The 19690-nt window shown below is 49.0% G+C and overlaps 7 protein-coding genes across 7 annotated transcripts; 3 read left to right on the top strand and 4 right to left on the bottom strand.

Annotated features, from left to right (window-relative positions):
- Positions 1 to 442: 442 nt before the first annotated feature.
- On the top strand, positions 443 to 1961 carry BO88DRAFT_471985 (uncharacterized protein; the record flags this gene model as incomplete). Its single annotated transcript, XM_025711727.1, is given in 5 exon segments — positions 443 to 670; positions 744 to 848; positions 906 to 1130; positions 1233 to 1387; positions 1403 to 1961. 5 exon segments carry the CDS (start codon positions 443 to 445, stop codon positions 1959 to 1961), a joined length of 1272 nt encoding a protein of 423 aa, XP_025558797.1.
- A 2980-nt stretch (positions 1962 to 4941) lies between these two features.
- On the bottom strand, positions 4942 to 7765 carry BO88DRAFT_396128 (ferric reductase family protein; the record flags this gene model as incomplete). Its single annotated transcript, XM_025705222.1, has 6 exons — positions 4942 to 6053; positions 6111 to 6232; positions 6290 to 6342; positions 6409 to 6641; positions 6698 to 7083; positions 7136 to 7765. 6 exons carry the CDS (start codon positions 7763 to 7765, stop codon positions 5033 to 5035), a joined length of 2445 nt encoding a protein of 814 aa, XP_025558796.1. The 3' UTR covers positions 4942 to 5032.
- A 274-nt stretch (positions 7766 to 8039) lies between these two features.
- On the bottom strand, positions 8040 to 10214 carry BO88DRAFT_429055 (uncharacterized protein; the record flags this gene model as incomplete). Its single annotated transcript, XM_025709117.1, has 11 exons — positions 8040 to 8247; positions 8323 to 8456; positions 8644 to 8733; positions 8794 to 8798; positions 8869 to 9014; positions 9039 to 9102; positions 9231 to 9339; positions 9489 to 9516; positions 9882 to 10005; positions 10064 to 10111; positions 10172 to 10214. 11 exons carry the CDS (start codon positions 10212 to 10214, stop codon positions 8040 to 8042), a joined length of 999 nt encoding a protein of 332 aa, XP_025558795.1.
- Positions 10215 to 10541: 327 nt separating this feature from the next.
- Positions 10542 to 11970, top strand: BO88DRAFT_373237 (FTR1 family protein). Its single transcript, XM_025704266.1, has 4 exons — positions 10542 to 10638; positions 10713 to 10837; positions 10890 to 11335; positions 11398 to 11970. The coding sequence occupies exons 1-4, from the start codon at positions 10611 to 10613 to the stop codon at positions 11900 to 11902; spliced, it is 1104 nt and encodes a 367-aa protein (XP_025558794.1). The 5' UTR covers positions 10542 to 10610; the 3' UTR covers positions 11903 to 11970.
- Positions 11971 to 12535: 565 nt separating this feature from the next.
- Positions 12536 to 13924, top strand: BO88DRAFT_418907 (uncharacterized protein; the record flags this gene model as incomplete). The annotated part of the gene is made up of 1 exon (XM_025708369.1): positions 12536 to 13924. The coding sequence occupies one exon, from the start codon at positions 12536 to 12538 to the stop codon at positions 13922 to 13924; it is 1389 nt and encodes a 462-aa protein (XP_025558793.1).
- A 926-nt stretch (positions 13925 to 14850) lies between these two features.
- BO88DRAFT_429052 (Zn(II)2Cys6 transcription factor) lies at positions 14851 to 16645 on the bottom strand (the record flags this gene model as incomplete). The annotated part of the gene is made up of 4 exons (XM_025709116.1): positions 14851 to 15666; positions 15724 to 15858; positions 15915 to 16514; positions 16586 to 16645. 4 exons carry the CDS (start codon positions 16643 to 16645, stop codon positions 14851 to 14853), a joined length of 1611 nt encoding a protein of 536 aa, XP_025558792.1.
- A 1314-nt stretch (positions 16646 to 17959) lies between these two features.
- BO88DRAFT_438297 (epoxide hydrolase) lies at positions 17960 to 19529 on the bottom strand. Its single transcript, XM_025709665.1, has 6 exons — positions 19469 to 19529; positions 19115 to 19413; positions 18850 to 19057; positions 18590 to 18793; positions 18240 to 18530; positions 17960 to 18183 (listed from the first exon to the last, which is right to left on the bottom strand). Exons 1-6 carry the CDS (start codon positions 19490 to 19492, stop codon positions 18007 to 18009), a joined length of 1203 nt encoding a protein of 400 aa, XP_025558791.1. The 5' UTR covers positions 19493 to 19529; the 3' UTR covers positions 17960 to 18006.
- Between the last annotated feature and the right edge of the window lie 161 nt (positions 19530 to 19690).

The following is a 19690-nucleotide window of genomic DNA, read 5'->3' as shown; positions in this document are numbered from 1 at the left end:
ACGGTACGTCATGCTTCACGGATTAGCTTTGATCTAATGGTATGGTGGTCAAGCTAAACAAGGATTATAGATAGTTTCTGACCGGGGTATGTGCCTAGAGCGCACTATGGGTCTGCTCATTGGATCGGAGAAGTACCTTCAGACCCCGTCCCAGCTCCTGCGTGCACTCCCACGGAGGATGGGTTATATCGGTGACCGGGCTTGTCCGAAATTATGCCAGTCAACTAAATCATATGCTGATAATGAGACTTCTCAACTGGAGTCAAGCAATAGGAGTTACTAAGTGGCTCTGCTTTGGACTGAGGGGTGTGCTTGCACATAGCTTTCCATACTTACTGCCGCAGGCGTTCGTTCTCCCTGTGTTAAACCACCATGAGCGCACAGTGTACCCTGGTACCTCTCCTTCCATGTCTACATTCCTGCTTCTACGTCGATCCCGAACATGCTTCCACAGCTCTCGCATGTCTACCACACTCTTCACATTCCTAATATCGGCACACGCGCATTTTACCCGGCGACCAAACATGCGCCCGATCATGTCGACGAAATAGCGATTGCCACTATCTACTTGATGGTGATGATGATACTGGCTGTTTTGATACGACTCGCCTTCCGGCTTCACATGCTTCGCTCACTGGAGTGGGACGATGGGACTATATCGCTTGCACTGGTATGTTTGCCGCTCCAACCTTTCGAGACAATGAGTGTATTGATTCATTAATGCGGTTCTTTCAAGATAGTAGATCTTCGCTGTTGCACAATGTGCTGTCATTCTTGTTGGAACTAGGCATGGGTTGGGCAAAAGACAATTGAGCCTCACTGATACGGAAGTCCAAATACTAGAGAAGGTGAGTTTTAGCCAGTCTTTGATAACCCACGTTTATTGACATCACAATGACTGTCAGGTTCTCTACTCGTCGAATATTCTATACATTCTCGCTCTTAGCTTAGCAAAGATCTCAGTACTGCTGCTTCTGAACAGATTGGCTGTTAACAAGTGGCATAAGCGAATATCATTGTGGGCGTCTATTCTTGTTGGTATTTGGACTGTGCCGGTCTTTTTCACTCTGGCACTACAATGCGGAGTGCCTGATCCTTGGGGATTTAGCGATGGCCATTGCATAGATAGTGTGAGTCGGCAGATCCTCATCGCCTATCATCCCAAAACTCGCACACGCCCACATGCAATCAGATGATCCATATATTTCCATTCCATGCAACGACACTGACAGATACGAACTCAGTTCGCCTTCTGGACAGGCATCTCTCCTATCGATATAATAACAGAACTCGTCATCTGCATCCTACCCATCTACATCGTGAAACCAGTCCAGGTCGTCTCCGGAAAAAAAGTCACCGTTGTGGTTGCATTCTTCATCCGCATCTTGTAGGTCCAATCTAGAACTGACTGCAAATATGAATCTAACAATAGACTGGCCAGCGTTATCATAACCACAGTTATTCGCCTCATCCTCATGCGCCACTCCCAGTCCTCCCCCTTCACGGACATGAATGACGCCGCGTTTGCAACAACCATCACAACAGAATGCGTCCTCTGCGTCAGCATCATGACAGCCTGTATCCCGTGCCTGAAACCGTTCCTCGACGCCTTTGACAGCGGCATGCTCAATGTATCTTTAAATAAGCGCATTGGTGGAGGCAGCAATAGCAACTCTTATGGCAATGCGTACGCGATGACGAGTATGAGCAAAGGTGTTAAAGAATCAGCCACTAGGTCACGGTACATGGAGGATGAGATCGAGGGCTTGGGCACTTCTGCTGCCGCGTTTGCTGTCACATCTCCGGGTCAGCCATTGGGTAGGAGGGACTCTACTTTAGTCATTCAGAGAACAGACCAGTGGAGCGTGAGGTGCGAGTACGTTGATCCGAGGAATGGGTCTGTTGAGGATGTAACAGAGCGGTCGGAGAATAGTGTGGCTCGGTGTGAACATTCTTTGTAGTAATTTCCTATGTGTCTGATACGATTATTAGATAATCTCTCTGCAGTCTTGCTTGCAGGGCCTACCTCGAAACAGATTTCATTCCCTCTCCAAGCTGTTTGCATGTGTCATTAGGTTCTTGTATCGTATGCTCTACTATTAGGCCAACGGCGGGTGCTCTGTATATGACAGATTGTTTTACTTGTCTTGTTCCTTTATCTTCGAACATATCACGTTCAGTGTACTTTTGTCAAGCCGCTAACGGCTAGCAGAATCTTCTTCTCTGACCTCGCTAGCATTGAGGTCCATAAATGGAAGCTATCCAAACTCATTGATGCAGTAAAATGTGGGAGAGAATGAGAAGGGGGGCGTTAATGGAAGCGGCCTAGTCCAGCTGTCACTCTATGTTATCATTCAACCGGCTTCATGTACCAACTACTTGTTCTGCTCCGTTTATCTCTCCCGAAAGATATAGGAAAATAAAGCTTCCTTTATAGCCTTAATCATGTGAAGATAACGGACGGGTCTGTAAAGGGTGTCGGTTAAGCAAGACAATCAGTAGAATGGGATAAGAGAATTAAATTCACAATTATGTGTGCTCCCACGCGTCCATCAAATTAGGCCACTAGCCTGAGTGCTTTTTATATGTTATTAATGATATCATTGGGGCATATGGGCCCTCAGGGATACCAATAACGTGTCAATGAGCAGTACCACGACTGCTTCCACGTTATTTAGCCTGTTATTGTCTCCTTAAAATCAGGTTATTCATATACAAGGATCCAACAACTGCTTCATTCATAGGCTTGTACGCGGGGCACCTACATGCGACGGGGGTAGATATTAGGATGGCAGTGTCAGATCAGAGCTGGAAAATCAGTTGAGAGAGATTCAGAGGATCCCTGATACCATGATTCGATATTCCTGGTTCTGAGTAACCTCTGCACAAGACGATAAAAAAGCAAGATAATTACCCCCAAAATTCCCTAAAATACTAGAGGTCATGGGTGGTTCTAGGTTGATAATGGATGTCTTTGCACGTGATAAGGCTCATTTGGTAGGAATCCGAAATGTTTTTCCAGCTCCGGTTTGACACTGCCGCTCGAATTTTGAACCCTGTCACGTGTGGGTGCCCCACATACGCTTATCTGGTATATCGAGATGAAGATGGTGGAGGTTATATTGTTGGGAATTTGGGCGAAAGAGATCACTTCTGATGTGATAGTAAAATAATCATTGTCGCTCATCTTGCAACACTTCTTCTGCTGTCACGTCACTATTGCTAAATTCAAATCGCATTCATGTTTTGTGAATATGAAGACCTGTGTCACGAGTATATATATTTATATGAACTACGTACTGTTCAAACTTCAGCAAGCAATATATGATGGTACTCCTAGTGTTCAAAGCCTAGCAGGCTTACATAGCCTACTAAATATGTCCTATAAACCGTTCGACCAATATATTAATAATCAAAAGCTACCGAGCAAGGGACAAGTACCCAGTCGGCGCGATATTGTATATGTATCCGCCCAATGGCTGTAGTGACAGTTTGATGCAATCTATTGAAGTACCAATCTTGCTATATCATGACCTGCTTGTCCCGATTACTTGTTTATGAGGGGCATTGAAGATTTCGAGACGAATATTAAAAAAAGTATTCTCTTCCTGACATAGTGCATTGAGTATTTCCTAATTGCTACTTGGTTGCTTATATTCATGTGATATTGTTCCTCGGTATCGGCATACTTTGGTGAGTAAAGCCTTAACTTTATGAACAGATTCTAATGATGTATCAAGATTCAACTACCCGTAGCACGGAATATATATATGTACATATCGCACAGGTAGTTGTATTAGAAGTAACTGACATAGGTCGGAGTCGAATAAGATGCCACAATCTCAAATAAAAGTACTATGCTATTCAAACCTCATTATCCGATCAGATCTGTCCATTTGTTGGTGGCGACTAGGAACCTGGGTAGGGTTACTGACTGAGAGCCTAGTGCCATAGTGGAGGGGACAATTACGTCTTGGCAGAGTCTAGATCCACCATTTTGCTGCAAGGAAAGGCTATGCGAGGAGCCCACGCGTTCGACACAAGGTATCACCGGTAGCCTGGATGTCATCCCGAAAACTCGGAACCAGATGTCACATTGGAGCTGTCTCGAGTAGCAGGAAATGCTGCCCCCCCCCTTTGTGCGGTGCCTTGTTGACTATAATCTCGTTCGGCTATTTAGGATACTACGAGAATCGAGTGGAATGCTGCCCTACGCCATGGCAATAAACCGGCCCAGACACCTGGCGCGCATTCCGCCGGAAAATCTTAGCTCGAATACCAGCCCGAGCCTAGCCGGTCCGCGCCAAGCCCTCACCCAGATTCAGCCCAGCCAAGCCCGGAGACGACCAACAAACTGAACCTCCTCTAACAATTGCTTCGCCAAGCGCAGAGACCTTACCGAGCTCCGATGCCCTACAACCCCACTCCATCCATGTCCAAGAGGAGCATATTCAGTACAAGCTTGCGAGAGCCCCTCTACCCACACACAGATCGATCACCGCAAGGATGGGGCCATCTTAGCTTATTTCGGGTACGAGCTTGCGAAGGTTCCACGCGGCGGGATCCACCGGCCGTGGTTCCTCCCACTCAATGCAGCCTGAGTCGGCAGTTTAACCCGAAGGGCCGGTTTTTGGTGTCAACGGGCGATGGGGCCGGAGTTTGGCCGGGTGGGGGATTACCGGTGAGGACTTTATATGGTTGTTGTTGTCTGGGTGTGGTACAACTCTAGGTATTATCTACAGACCAGGTACAATCTACAGACCAAGTACAATGTACAGGAAAGATTAATGAGTTAATTGTAGACAGGAGGATGCCGTTGTCTCTCTCACGCAAAAGAGCTTCAAGTATAGACTATGTGCAAATAATGAGGAAATGAGATAATTAACAATTGTAGATATGAACGTTAACTTTTCATTACTGTGCAGTAAACCCTGCATAGTCCCACATTACATATACTCATTGGCAAACATGATCAATCCAAGCCGTAAACCCCTTCCAATCATCTTGCATCATCCCCTTTTCTAACCCCACTTTACCAGCCGAATGCCTCCTCGAAGTACTCAATATCTTGGAATCCACCCTTCATGGCCTCGTACACCGAAGACCTGCACTCATCCGCCATCACGGCCGGACCACAGGTAATAACAGCCAACCGGGCCGAGCTAGCCTCTGCCTCACGCACGGCAGTCATTACACTAGCGCGAATAGCAGGCCGGCCGTAGCGCAGCTCGACATTGAGGTCCTCGACGGAGCGAATAGACCCGCTGGACCTGTCCTGGAGAGCCATAGCATCCGCAACAGCCTCCTTCTCCTTCGTGGGAGTCGTTGCGCCGGAGTCAATTACGGTTCCGGCCGCCGACTTGTCAGTGCAGAAGAGAGTGGTGGTAATGTCGCTGTGCTCCAAAGCTGCGGACAGATCTCTGCAGCAGACTTCGTCGAAGATCTTCTTTTGGCGGCCTGTCCAGATGAGCTGGATACGAGTGGTGTTGGTCTTGCCGGCCTCGACGCGCGAGATGTGGTCCAGGATGTAAGGCACCGCGCAGGCAATACCAGTTCCACCCATGATCATGAGGACTGTGTCGAAAGTGTGAAGTGGAGCCTGGTGTCCGTATGGGCCCTCCAGGAGGAGCTTAGGGCGGATTTCAGAGCCGGCCTTTTGGCATTGGTCACGTAGACGTCTCGTCCAGCCGTCATAGGGACGGATGTAGAAGATAAGCTTCGAGGACTCTTCCTTCGAGGTTGCGTTCTCGTAACATCCCAGAGTGAAGGGGTGGTTTTCCCAACCGCGGAGAGTGACCGGTTGGTAGAGGTAGTAGTGTTGGCCAGGGCCAGGCTTCAGGGTCTGAGAAGCAGGGTATATCTCGACGCGGATCAGGTCGCTCTCGGGACTATAGGTGACCGTGGATGAGGTTGTGGAGATGAATCCCTTTCCGAACTTGACGTGAAGGTTGCAGTAGAGCATGCGTGCATAGCGGACGGCACGATCGAAGCCCCAAATGGCAACCATGGGCCAGAGGTAGCCGTTATAGACGGTTCCGTCGAAGCTGGTGTGGCTGCAGTCTTACAGTTAGAGATAGTGAATGTGGATTGCATAGTCAAGGAACGCATACCGGAACAAGGCGTAGATGGTCAGAATGGCCAAGAGGACGTGAATGATCAGGAAGGTCTCGTAGAATCTCTGACGAAGCCAAGTACCAGACTGAAAGAGTATAACTGCCATAACAACCGTAGCCTATAGAGAAATTAGAGCTTTTGGACACCACATATTATCAGAATAGCCTTAACATACTACAATGCCCATGTAGAAGTAGTTCTGCTTCAGCGCGCTGTGATACCTGCCATCTGTATGTAGGATATGTTGTCAACAAGATGTAAACAGTAGGAACTGGTTGTGATAAGGGGGCTGACCATAAACCTGGAAGACCACAGTGTAGGCGATTGAGTGAACAATAGCCAGAAGGGTACACACCCAGGCCGTGTGACGGTGGAAGATGTTGAAAGACTGCACGTTGAAATCGGTTGCCCAGAGGAAAATATTGTTGCGTCCAGCAAAAAGCCAAAGGAAGGGCAGGCAAGCGTAGGACAAAACGCCAGTGCGGTCGGAGGAATATTGCCAGTTTTGCTGGTACAGACTCGGCGTGCTTGAAGTTGAGCCGTTAGTTAAAGCGCACAAGCCTTGAGTAGACTGATAACGCACCTAATGTTACCCGTGAAACTCTCGTAGTTGACGCAGGACAGAATGATAGCGACGGCCCAGAAACCAAAGACGATCAAGGTGTCCAGTCGTTTGGGAATGGTGTGAAACAGGAAAAGCTGTTGATGGTTCGACAGGTAGGGAGCGAAGCTGGCAGGAATCACAAAGTATGTGCGAATTAAGTGTGCAACTGCAGCGACTGGTGCGAATGCTTTACTTCGAGGGCCTGCACTGTTTTTCTCGGCGTCACCAGAATTAGAAAGTCTCATACTAGAACGGACAAACTTCCAGGCCTTCACTATCATTCCAAGGGCCAGGACACCGCCCCAATATCCCATGAGACCCCATCCATAGCGTTTGTCTTTAATCAATGCATAGTCGTGAGTAACCTGAGCTTATGTTAGTGGACTAGTGATAGAAAGAGTTAAGCAGTTGACCCACATAAGACTTGTAAGCCCGCTTGTAGTAGGAATGGCTCAGAAGGACAGGTGATTCAATGGTTCCGGTCGTTGTAGTACTATTCGTTTCCGGGTCGATAACAGGCAAGGAGGCAATATAGGCATCGGTGGCATTGGCTTCGATCTCGGTCAGGCTGATTAGGGACACGCTGCTTTGTTCACAAAGACTTTCCCAGTAGGATGGGATTGCAGAACTGAGTTGTTCCTCAGTGCACCACGCCTTTGCACTGGCATACAGGGACATGACTCCCACGGTACTTGTACAACCTCCCGTTGAGCTGGCACCATGATGACCACGCTTCTCTCGCATGGCTCGGCGACGGTGTGAGCTTGAGCTGCTGGACGAGCCATGTCCAGAGCTACTGGAGGAGCTACTGGAGGAGCTGCTGGAGGAGTTGGTGGAGGAAGATTGGCTGGAAGACCCATGCGCTGTGGTGCCAGAGCTCGACGATGTCGAGGTTGCCCCTTCGAATGTGTATGAGCCGAGAGACGAGTATATAGCGTAGAAGCAATAATCAGCCAGATTGGGAGCCGACATTGTCAAGCCCTGTCCGGCGAGGACCGGGCTCACGGCCCAACTCAGTCCAAGCAGGATGGCAGCCTGGGAACGCATGTTGAGATGGATGAGCTCAAAGTCTGTCTGACCAAGTCGAGGAAGCCCATTGCCCGGTATATATGTCTGGCCAGACCTTTGCCTTCTATTGTCATACGGTGCCTAATGGGACCCATTCTAATCGCTGGATTGCAAATACACCCGAACCCACCAACTGAAGTCTCTAGAAAGAGGCGTTCCTCTAGCAGAGTTTTCTTCTCCAGTCATGCCTTGTGCAAGATTCCGGAGTAGCCGATGGTGGGAAGCGTTGTATCATACTCCATCTACTGGTCCGTTAAATTGCGCCCACGAACCATTGAGCCATATGGTTGGACGTGCCAAGACGCAAGAGATTGATAAGTCGGAAATAACGATCCAACCAAGTATACGTATGCCTAGTCCTCGTCAAAGTGATACTTCCCCGTTCATAGGAGCCCGTATCTGTAGCCACCGACGACGGAGCCCACCGGCCATGTGGGCTGCCAAGACTAATATCGCCGAAGCTTCATCAGATAAGATCCACAGGCCAAGCAGTGGCCATATGACTGAGAAGAGATTCTTGGCCACTTATACTTGACCCCACCAACAAGGCGCCACCAGCTGGAAGGCCGTGCTTGGCAATAATGCAGCGACGTACGGGCCGTCGGTCATCTCCCGCCTTTGACTCATGACTTGGTAGGTTCATTTTAGAAATGGTAGTTGGTGTATCTGCCTCGGGCGCTGTATCCGAGCCCCAGGTGGTCCTAAGCGAGATAGCGGATTGACACGGTTTATCTTGGCATCAAATTCTTACCATATTGGGAGTCCTCCCCACGTTCGGCGTGGTTGTTCCAGGTTTGTTGTCGCAAAGTATACACGTTTCAGGGTAACCTGTCCGCGTTCCTGCGGCATTTAGGTACGCATTGTATGATTGTGATAGTTTTGCCGCTTGGCATGATGTCCTGTTCATGGTTGGGCTGTAGGTTGCACGTATTGGGTTCAGACTGCTCCTAGGAATCATGAAAATCTGGCTCAAATCACAGGTTGTCCGTTGGGCAATATGACCGCACAAGTACTGGACATGTGACCATGGTATTTCACAATTGATTAACCTTGGGTAAACCAGCAAAGCTTGCATCACTCACTAGAGTTTATCGGCGAGAAACCCTTTTTGCAATGAAGATATGTGGGTGTCAATCCCACGCCTGGAGGCAGCCAAAATTTCGCCCGTTGAACTTCGCACCCAGTATCCACCCTTGTCCGAGTCAAGCAACCGATCCCTCCCCGCCTCCTATTCATCTAATGGCCCCATGACCCATAGGAGGAGGAGATGCAAGTCACTAGAGAACTCCCCGTATGGCAGTCCCACCGGCCCGCCGCTGATATCCCGAGGGAAGGTTATGAGAAAGAAAGGAATTAGTTTGCGAGCCTAACCTAAAGCTTAATTAGCGAGTACGCTAGGATTGCATGGCGCAACCGAGTTCTATGGGTCATCTTATCAATCAACAATACTTGTATGGAACGATTGGTAATTTTACGTCCACTGTGCCTGACGATCCTCGAAAGATAACTTGAATCTGCTTTGGTCCCAGGTACATCACCGTTATTCTGGAACACTGGGGAGTGTTGCAGAGGCAAATCAGCTAAGTATAGATTGAATCGGGACATCGTGTGTGGTTGCAGCCGTCCTGTCTTGTTCGGCCATGGGTCGAGTAATTGTACGATTCTATGGTGCAGGTCAACACGACCACTGGTATAACCGCACTGGCGCCTCAAGATTAAAGAAAAGGGCACTAGCCAAGTGATTTTACTGTTAGTTAGTGTGAGTAATATCGGTGGGAAAGATTTCTTCCCTGGGATGCTCTGGTGTCCCTCCAAATGGCTCTTCCCAAAACGTAAGTGCTCCCAACTATGAAGGTATAATTTCTAACATCGGGGTCCCACATGCACCCAAGTAATCAACCTAGCTGACTTTTCCACTAAACTCTGCACTATAGCCATGTTTCGACCATATCCACCGTCTTGGTTCAGGTACCTCAGTAGGAATTCTCGTCAGCGTTGTATTCGCATAACAATGACGGCATGAAATGACATATTTTCCTCCGATCTCCTACCTATGTCTGAGTAGATCGTACCTTGTGACAAGAGCAGAGCATACCTCTGTTGCGTGGTGGTTAAAGGAGCATTGCCCATAGTAAATCCGTGGTAATGCCATGTCTTGGCGTGTCTCTTGGCAAGGTGTTGAAGTATCCGGAGTACGGTGACTGTATCGTTACAGCCGACTATCAACCCAAACTTCAACCATCCGCCCGATGGGGCACCCATTTTTTGACCGGGTACAATTTATCAGATCCATGCCCATGACTCCAGTTAACCAATCGCTTCTGACTCCTCACTATCAGATTTTTCCTGCGTCTTGGCAAACATCCTTGACCCGCTTATAGTTACCAGGGCCACGCCTCTGAGACCCTTTGCATGCCGCGATAGCCATACTCTAGGCATATGACCAGAGATTATTCCCTGTGAAGATTGATAAGCGAGAACCGGAGTGGCCATTTTTGTTACGTAGGTAATTCAACATCGTATTCACCCGGACGCTGAAGGCCCGGTCGAATTCGCTCCTAGTGCCATGGCAATTTCGGTGTGGTGTCTCTATGGATGGTTGGAGTGGCACCTGAGCCGCTGAAAAGACGCATCCGAATGGGTTGCGGGAATCGGAGAAGACTTAGAGAAATCTGTCGTTGATCCGCTGGGGTATATGTTGCTATCATCTCCCTCGGTCATCGCAGGGACTGGGACAGGACCACTTTGGCTTGGACTCTCATTCATTTTTGACACTTTCAACTGTCTCTTGAGGTTGCCTTAGACAAGGCTTACTGTCGACAAGATGGCCAACGGTGTGTTTGCAGTGACAGGTATGATGCCTCTGACTCTTGCACCTTATTATAGCAAGGCATTTGCTCTTTGATCTAGTGCTCACAATCTACAGTCTTCTTCATCTGCTTTCGTGAATGTCTTGAGAGTGTCATTATCGTCTCCGTGCTTCTGTCTTTCCTTAAGCAGACACTAGGAGGAGAAGGCGATGTACAAACATTAAAACGATTAAATCGACATGTATGTTTCTTCCCCCATACAGAATCCCGTTCTGCCTTCTTACAAAATCCAGGTATGGCTTGGTGTAGCATTAGGTCTCTTCATATGTTTGTGTGTCGGCGGTGGTATGATTGGTGCCTTCTACGGCCTCAACAAGGATGTCTTCACCGGTAGTGAGGATATTTGGGAAGGTATCTTCGGATTCATCGCTTCCATCATTATCAGTATCATGGGTGCTGGTCTCTTGCGTGTCTCGAAGCTGCAGGACAAGTGGCGCGATAAGCTGGCCCAGGCTCTTGAAGAGAAAGAGAAGACCAAGATCGGTATCTACCAGCGGTTCAAAGACTGGTCCAAGAAATATGTCATGTTCCTTCTTCCATTTGTGACTGTTCTTCGCGAGGGCCTTGAGGCCGTCGTATATGTTGGTGGTGTCGGTCTCGGTCTCCCTGCTACTTCGTTCCCTCTCGCAGTCGTTTGTGGTCTTGCTGCCGGTATTGCTGTCGGATACCTGCTTTACAGGTTAGTTTGCCCTGTCGTGCCGGAAAGGTTTGCAGTTCCGTCTAACATTTCTACTCCAATAGATGTGGTAACACTGCATCCCTGCAATACTTCCTGATCATCTCGACCTGCTTCCTCTACCTCGTCTCCGCTGGTCTCTTCTCCCGTGCCATCTGGTACCTCCAGAACAACGCCTGGAACAATATCATCGGTGGTGATGCCTCCGAAACGGGTTCGGGAGCCGGTTCCTACGATATCCGCCAGAGTGTCTGGCACGTCAACTGCTGCAACCCCGAATTGGGTAGCGGTGGTGGATGGGGTATCTTCAACGCCCTTTTCGGCTGGACCAACTCTGCCACCTATGGATCCGTGCTGGGTTACAACCTGTACTGGATCTGTATCATCACTGCCTATGTTTGCATGTGGTACAATGAGCGTTACGGCTACATTCCGTTCTTCTCGGCCTGCATGCGCAGAATCCGCCCTAAGAAGGCTGCCAGCCGGTCCAGCAGTGAGGGCGTGATTGAGAAGAGCAAGGAGGTTGATATGATGCCATCGCAGATTATCACCAGGGAGATCAATGCCTGAGCGTACGGCTAAATGCTTTACTGTCGGTCTTGTGGCGAACACCGTTAATGAGGTTTGAAGGGTGCTAGAAAAGATGAGGGCCTTGAAAAAGGAGGTTGCCTACCGCGCACGGCCAGGCAACAGCTAGTGATTGGAATGATTGTATTTGGATATACGGGCTGGGAATGTCAGTTTCAGCCACATAATGCTATTACGGTGGAAAAACTAGAGGAACTAATTATTTTCGTGAATCAAAATTGCAACTAATATTTCCACCTTCGGCTGACAACCATCCATTTTTGTAGGGCTGATCGGAAAATCCGATCTGGAATTGGGAACATGAGGGGAAAAGAACAATAATAAGTGACTGCAAGAATCACGTCTTTACCTCCGATCCTGCATGACGAAATTTGTAGTACGCGTCAATCAGCAGGGAAGGAAAGATAACTAGGTGGCGAGCAAGGCTCGGGGATAAGCCCTGGCGGCTTGAGCTCAATGTGGATCCTCCGAGCTGCGGACAACAACATAGCCAGCCGCCATATAACTATACGAGAGTCCAACAAAAATATAGAGAAAGGTGAGTCCCATCTAATCTCCAACACTTTGATAATCATGTATCATTCAATCTTATTAACGTGTCTAACAGCCTTCTCCATGACTACCACCACCACAGCCCTCGCCATCGGGGAACCGCAACCCATGCACAACGCCAACCACATCTTCAACGCTATTCACTCCTCCATGCGACAATGGGGATCATCAATTCATCATAATGGAATGTCCTTTTTTCTTGCCTCTGTCCCGAAGGGAATCAAGCTCTATCACGGCGACGCACGATCAGACCCCATTTCCAGGATAGGCTGGATGGCTTTCGATCCCGAGCACGCCATGGTATTCGCCCGTCCTCCTTCGAAACAATCATCTCACAACGTGGACTCAGAGTCCCAGCAAGTAATGATCACTCCAGCTGAGACTGGCTGGCTTCACACCTACGCGACCACGGAAGACCTTCGCCTCGTTTACATCGACGGTACCTCGGCGGGGAAGTCACAAATAGGCACGCTGGACCTGCAGGACCGAGTGCTATTCGAAGATAAACTGGAGCCTGGAGGCGTAAGCCAAGAGCCAGCGCGAGCTCGTGCCATCTGTGAGATTGCGCAAGAGGAATGGAATGGACGTATCGACGGCGTGATCCGCATGGCAGCGGGTTTTGAGATCATTCTCTGTAATCCTGAACAGAAGCTAGACACAGTCAATATTGCTCGAGTGACCCTTCCCAGTCGGGATCCCGAAAAGAAGAGCGGCAAACCTGGTGACTTGCTTCGGACGGTCACATCAAGGTATCATGGCATTGGCGGCGACCGGGTCATTGTCAACTATGACGCTTTCGTCACTGCATATGACTATGGTATTGATCTGTTCCCTGGTGGTAGCCAACATCCGCGACTTTCACATCTCCCCGCTATGTCACTTGCGCCAATTAGGGATGATTTGACTGCGCTAGTCTTGACTCACGATCCTACGACGCGGACGATAAACTGGCAAGGAGTGGCGGACATGGTCGTTGAGAAATACGGTCGCATTCTGCGCGGCTTAGTATCCGCCCATGATGACGATCAGGCTGCTCGTCTCGAGTTTATTATGGAGACGGCAGAGCGTATATTATCCCCATTTGTCGATCGCGACAATCGTGGCCACTACGCTGAGATTGACCGGTGTGCTAGCCAGTTCATTCCAACTCATGCTCCTAAGGATTCTTTGGGTTACCGAGCTGTCTATACTGTTAGCAGCAGGATCTGCAGCAGTCTTATGGCAGTCATGGAGGCTAAGGAGTACGGTATAGTGACAACTGTTCTGCAGGACCTGATGCACTATCTTGACTGGAGTATATGGAAAGAGTGTTCTGGTTGCCAGGATGATGAATTCTGTGCTGTTCCTATTTGGCCGCAGGGGTCACAGGAAGATTATGATCATCCGCGGTGCCAGAAGTATGATAGCGCATTTCAAGGGGACAATGACTACTGGGGTCCTGTGTGGCGGTAGTTCGCACCGCTTTTCTTGATCTTACTTTTGCATGTTATACTGGAGTTACTCTACGGCGTTGGGTTTGGATAGTCGGTTGAGTTTGAGACTCTACATATTCCACATCCATCAAATCTTAACATATGACATGCGCAAAGAGTCCTGTATACCTGGACAGAGTTTCTTAGCAACCAAGACAGTCACATTCTCCCATGACACCGTGGCGGTGCTGCGATGTGTCCCACATGAAACTTTGCTGGTCAATCTGGGCCCCATCGCCGTCGATTACCGTATTCGGAAATCGACGCCGACCCCGGCCATAACCCGAAAACTATCACCGTCACTCCAGTCGGGCCCGAACCGAGCAATCCCAAGCGCAATAGTAACACGGGTGATATCCAGTCGACACATGCAATTGACCCCGGTCGGCATGGCTCATGAAGAAATTCTGTGTCCAAGTGGACGGTATTTCAACCCCGGCTTCTCCTGTACAGCCCTACGAAGATCACCCCACTAACCCGTTCTGGTGGCCCTTTGCGAACAGGCAGTAGGAGTCGTCGGGGGTTTGGCTTATCCCTTTCTCGCTCTAGTAGTCTTTTTTATTCGCTTTCCAACCAGTGGGAGTTGTTGCTTTTCAATCCACATTCTGGAGAATGCCCCCTGAGAAGTACTTAAGTTCCTTTGTTCCCTGCTCTTCGCGATGGGTGAGATAAAGAGCACGAATACAAGGCGTTTGAGCAGAATACATACAGGTGAGTATGGACATTGTTATCAATGAAGAGGTAACAGAAATATTAATTTGTTAGAAGAGAATAAATAAAGGGCGACGTGGGAAATCAGCTGATGCATACAGTGGCTGAAACTGCATCCGGCTCAGCATGGAGGGGTATAAATCACAATGGTCATCGTGTCTCATAACACTGCATGAAAGGTTCATAAGTTGCAGCTTATTGCGCGGTTGTGAGGCTGCGGGTCATTGCGGATTGTTCAAGAATGCTTGAACGAGGTTCTTCCGGTCTACCATCCGCGCACAAGACGGAGGCCAACCGGTAACCCATGGTCGAACCAACACACTCAAGAGCAAGCCGGCAGAGAGTCAATTGGTCTTCTGTAGCGAGACCGGAATTTACAACCACCCACATCGGCCAAAGAAGCGTGTATCCATTCGCCAGCTTGCTGTTGGGGTGCAGCTGGAATTCATGACTTGGAGTGACATGTCCCAAGGTGTAAGTCACAGTGTCGCAAATCACCTCTATCAGGCTTCTGATCCGATGGTCTATCCCACTGAATGTTTCTACAGGGAAATATTCAATATGTTCATCGTCTACCGCAGATGCGAATGGAACGAACTTCTCCCAGCACTCGAAAACGTGGACGAAATAGAGAATTTGGGCGGCCTGGACGACGGCCAAGAAGCAGGGGGTCCATGGATCTCGTGAGGCAGCCTGCTCTGCATGATTCACATGGCCCATAGCCGGCACGGCAAATTGGCGTTTCCAATGTTGAGGGACTGCTTCGTCCCAGATGTTGATTTGTTCCATGATGAAGTATGCCCGTCCCAGAAGGGAATGCAATAACCGGGCCCTGGCGGTGGGTGGGTAGTTGTGTTCGGTTCTTCGAAACTCGCTGGCCCCCTGACAAAACCCGGAGATCATACTGGTGATTATCCCGGAGCGTAGCACGTAGTCGGGATTGTACGCCATATTGATAGACGCTGGCAAGCAGGCATACGCAAACTGATTATTGGCTACCGCTTGTATTTGCTGCAACGCACGAACTAAGTCAACAATGGCTATTGTGATTACAGTGATTCGACTTACTATTTGAGTGAATGCCCAGCCAAATAGCTTGCGGGCATATTTGCTACTGCGCTCCGGTCTACCCCGAAGATGCATTAGGGAGCAAATTCCAGGGATGTGAGGATTTACTGCCCCTTGTCTCTCGCCGCTAAGGTCCTAAAGTTCGGTAAGCAAGCGGTTCCGGTTAATCCGGTTGATGTTGGTAAACCTACCATGAACATACTCAAGAACAGCGCAGCTGCAAACGTCTCGTCTTGAGTCGAGGTCTCCTTGTTGCTGAGTGACGCTGTGAGTGATTTCAAGGCCACGCCATAATGCTTTCTAGCATTCACATAAAGCTCATTTACGCGAGCGGTGTTGAATAACGAAAGGTAGGATACGCTAAGGATGGCATGTCTCAGGGAAGGGTCGTTGCCCTTCTCCTGATATAGCTCAGGAAGAAACGCAAGATGACCCTCACAGGGAGACTTCTCGGTAGGCAGGACATGCTGATGAAAAAAATAACAAAGCGACTGCCACTCCAGGCATGGCGTAATCGCAGCAGGGGGGCTAGGTGGTGTGGATGGGGTTTTAATGGGAATCAGACGGGTGTCTGTTCCATCCTGATCTGATACTGCCGCGGACGGTGATGTCGAGCCACTCGCGGGCTGTTCACCGTCCGTGGTCTTTTTGCCTCGTTTCCTGGCTGCTGCCTTGCCTGCTTGAGGTTCTTTCGTGGCTTTATATTCACGAAAGGCGAAAGCATCCGGATAACCCGTACACTGCCTACCTTGTGTGACGCAGCGACGGCATGCTGGTCGAGCCCCATCACACTGTTCCAGGTCAGTTAAGAACCACGTAGATGGAGCCACAGAACAGTTTTTATCATAATTACCGAACATACCTTAACTTTACGCCTCCGGCATACATAGCAGCCGGTGCTAAGCCTTCCAGGGAACACCATGTGTATAAGCGGCAGAGACGAAGCTACCAGATGCAGGCAAGGACAGATGCAGGTCAGCTCGGAAAATGGAAGAGGCTGTGATTTGCATGCAACAGGAATAGGCAGTGCTTGCGAGACTGACGATGTGATTCATTCCAGTGAAAAAATAGAATAGCAAGCGGGCAGCAACTGCAGGTTGCAGCTCCCCGTCTGGAAGAGGGGAAGGGCGACGGCTTTCCGCCACCAATCGGATATCGGGCGGGATCGACGCTCCGTGGCTGTCACGTGTGCTAGACCCTCGTCTCTTTAGGGTCTAGCGCTGTCGTGGCCCTATGGGGCCACTCGCAAAGTAACCCCAGGAAGGGTTTAGCGTCAGTAACGCCAAGACCACGCCGGGAGTGCGAGCCTATCAGCAGCCGTTCTCGCCAGCGGTACCAGGTTTCCCTTCCAGAAGGAGTTCTGCCGCGGTCTTGGCTTAAGCTTGACCTACTTTTGAGACTGCCGACTCTATATCCGGTAAACGTTTATCCATACCCTGTACAGGGCACACAAAACCAGCTGGTGAACCTTCGTGCAACATGAGAAAACTTCATGCAATGGAGAGATGTTCCCGCTTACTTACTCGAATCTAAATGCTCTTTACATCATCTCAAATTCTACTACACGCCTGTAGGCCAGTACTAATATGTACTTTCGACAGCTGGGTCCTCAACGCTTATACATCATTCTAATATTACCAGTGCCTACAGGAAAAATGTCAAGTGGTATATGATAAACTACAGTCTCATTCTGCGTTTCGTACCTCTCGTAGTAAGCTCAATCTTCGATCTACATATATCTAGGGTACTAATCATCAACACACATCACATGGGCCCTCAGAGACGGTTTCATGCTTAGGGCTACTAACTTCTCCGTCTTCTCGGAACGAGGGCCTCCCAAGATTCCACCTTGGATTTGTAATAGTAAGACTAATCAACTTGGCACATGAGTGAAATTCTCGAGTAGCACTCGACTAACAATGCTTTGCGGGTTCACCGGCAGTAGTGCTCGGTAGTACATCGACCTATATCTCACAGTTCGGTTCCATGCCGGATGAACGAGGACTAATGGAGGAGATGGGTGCTACTTGGGGAGGACCCAGGCTGCATGGCTTAGATTGTAGATTTGTAATTGACAGTCCCCGTCCGGCATCTCAATTGCACATATTCGAGGTCGTCTTGATGCAGCTTGTGTGTCCTATGCCCTGCGCATAAGGTACAGGGGCATGACAAAGCCGGATTCAAGATACTAGAGCAGAATACGTCATGAGGAACTCATCTTATTCCATCATCAGACCGAATGTTGTGGCCACCTGCTTGCTCTATTGCAATCGTCATATTGCCTCAGCCATGGCTTCCACCGCTCTTAAATACTGGTCCTTCCTTGTCGAAGAATTCTGCAACATCCGCCACCAAGGCCTCTGGTCGTTCCCACGCAATGAAATGCCCCCCAGAGTTATGTTGCTTCCAAAACTGAATGTTGCATGTCTCGCTCATCCAGTCGCGGGGATATAACCACAGCTATCACAATGAATGAAATGTCAGTCCATGCCACAGAGATCCAACAGCTGACATACCTCCTTTGGGAAAACTGAACAACCGACAGGCTGGGATATATATCTGCCTAGCATACTGTTTCTGTCTTCATTCAAAACTGCCTCTGCCTCTTTGTAAATTTGCAATGCTGCACTCGGGCTTCCTTGATAGTGTATGAATGTCCAATGAATGAGTTCATCTCTTGTCCAAGGGTAGTCGTCAGTCCATGATTTTAGTTTGCCCACTAGCCAGGCCAGCATGCCGACAGGGGAGTCATGTAACGCGTAACCGAGCGTCACGTTCTTCGTCTCTTGAACCCGCTGATACCCGCGCTGTGAATGACTCCAGTCAGACGCAAAGAGCAGTCAGTCATCTGCTTAGTACTACTCACTTCATTATACGCAAACCACCTTGTCCTTTCCAGGTTCTCTAACTCTTGCGTATCATAATCCATTCTCTGGTACCGATGGAACTTCTCAGTTGAGCTTTCTGGACTGGGCGGAAGTGCTAGGAACATGTTTATGTGGATCCCTAGCACCATCTCTGGATGGCCCAATGCCATGTATCGAACAATAGACGAACCCCAGTCGCCACCCTAAACGGTCCCTTAATTTAGTGGTGATGAAACAGTTAAGAAACATCAAAGCTTACCTGACAAACAAATTTATCGTAATGCAGCATAGCCATCAATCGAGCAAAGCAATCGGCATATTGCTCCAAACCAAACCCGCTTTGCCGAGAAAAACCGCTGAAACCATATCCGGGTAAAGATGGTGCAACGACATGGAACGCCTGCCGTCCTTCTGGGGGGTCCGTGAGCAATGGTATGATCTTCAGTGATTCCAGAAAGGACCCAGGCCTAATACATCCACATTAGTCCGTTCAGCGGCAATCCAGAAGGAGTGTGCTAGTATACCAGCCATGAACAAACAGTAAAGGAATGGCATCCGCCCGTGGCGAAGGATGATGCAGAAAATGAATGTTCAATGCCTCAAAACCAGGAACTTGTATCAGCGTCTTGAAATGATGAAACGTATTCACGAAGACTTCAAACTTCCTCCAGTCATACTCATCACGCCAGTATTCTACAAGTAGCTTGAATTCGGCATGCCCAATCTCTAGGTCGTTCCATTCCACCTCACCCATGCGCTCATCGAAACGAGCGAGCTTGAGCTTCGCTTTGACTTCCTTGAGGAGATTCTCGGAAATATGGACCTTGGATGATTGTCTGCTCAGTATGATTTACCACGTCAGCCATGAAATAACTTACAGTAAATGGTTTGATATCTGCCATGTTGCGGTTTAGTTTCGGTTGTTAAAGGAAACCTTAGTATCAACAGCATAGCATTTCATTATATCGCGAAAGCGAAAACGTAGCAAGAAACGAAGTATAATTTATACGTCTCTGAACCATTAGATTGAAGCGTAGTATATACTGTGCCTAAACCTACGCTGATATCATACCCAGACTTGGCCAAGTCGGGGTTCTCCA

This window comes from Aspergillus vadensis (genome assembly GCF_003184925.1).
Source record: "Aspergillus vadensis CBS 113365 unplaced genomic scaffold BO88scaffold_27, whole genome shotgun sequence".
NCBI lineage: Eukaryota > Fungi > Ascomycota > Eurotiomycetes > Eurotiales > Aspergillaceae > Aspergillus > Aspergillus vadensis.
The sequence above is the reverse complement of the archived record's forward strand: the minus strand, read 5'-3'. Positions and strand labels throughout refer to the sequence as shown.

Excerpts from the sequence above, each read along its gene's own strand:
- BO88DRAFT_373237 (XM_025704266.1), top strand. The coding sequence starts at position 10,611 with ATGGCCAACGGTGTGTTTGCAGTGACAG. Across the intron at positions 10,639-10,712 it reads CGGTGTGTTTGCAGTGACAG|TCTTCTTCATCTGCTTTCGT; the intron begins GTATGATGCCTC and ends CACAATCTACAG. Across the intron at positions 11,336-11,397 it reads GTCGGATACCTGCTTTACAG|ATGTGGTAACACTGCATCCC; the intron begins GTTAGTTTGCCC and ends CTACTCCAATAG.
- BO88DRAFT_438297 (XM_025709665.1), bottom strand. The coding sequence starts at position 19,492 with ATGGCAGATATCAAACCATTTACT. Across the intron at positions 18,531-18,589 it reads GGTGGTTTGCGTATAATGAA|CGCGGGTATCAGCGGGTTCA; the intron begins GTGAGTAGTACT and ends AGTCATTCACAG. Across the intron at positions 18,184-18,239 it reads GTTCAGTTTTCCCAAAGGAG|CTGTGGTTATATCCCCGCGA; the intron begins GTATGTCAGCTG and ends TCATTGTGATAG.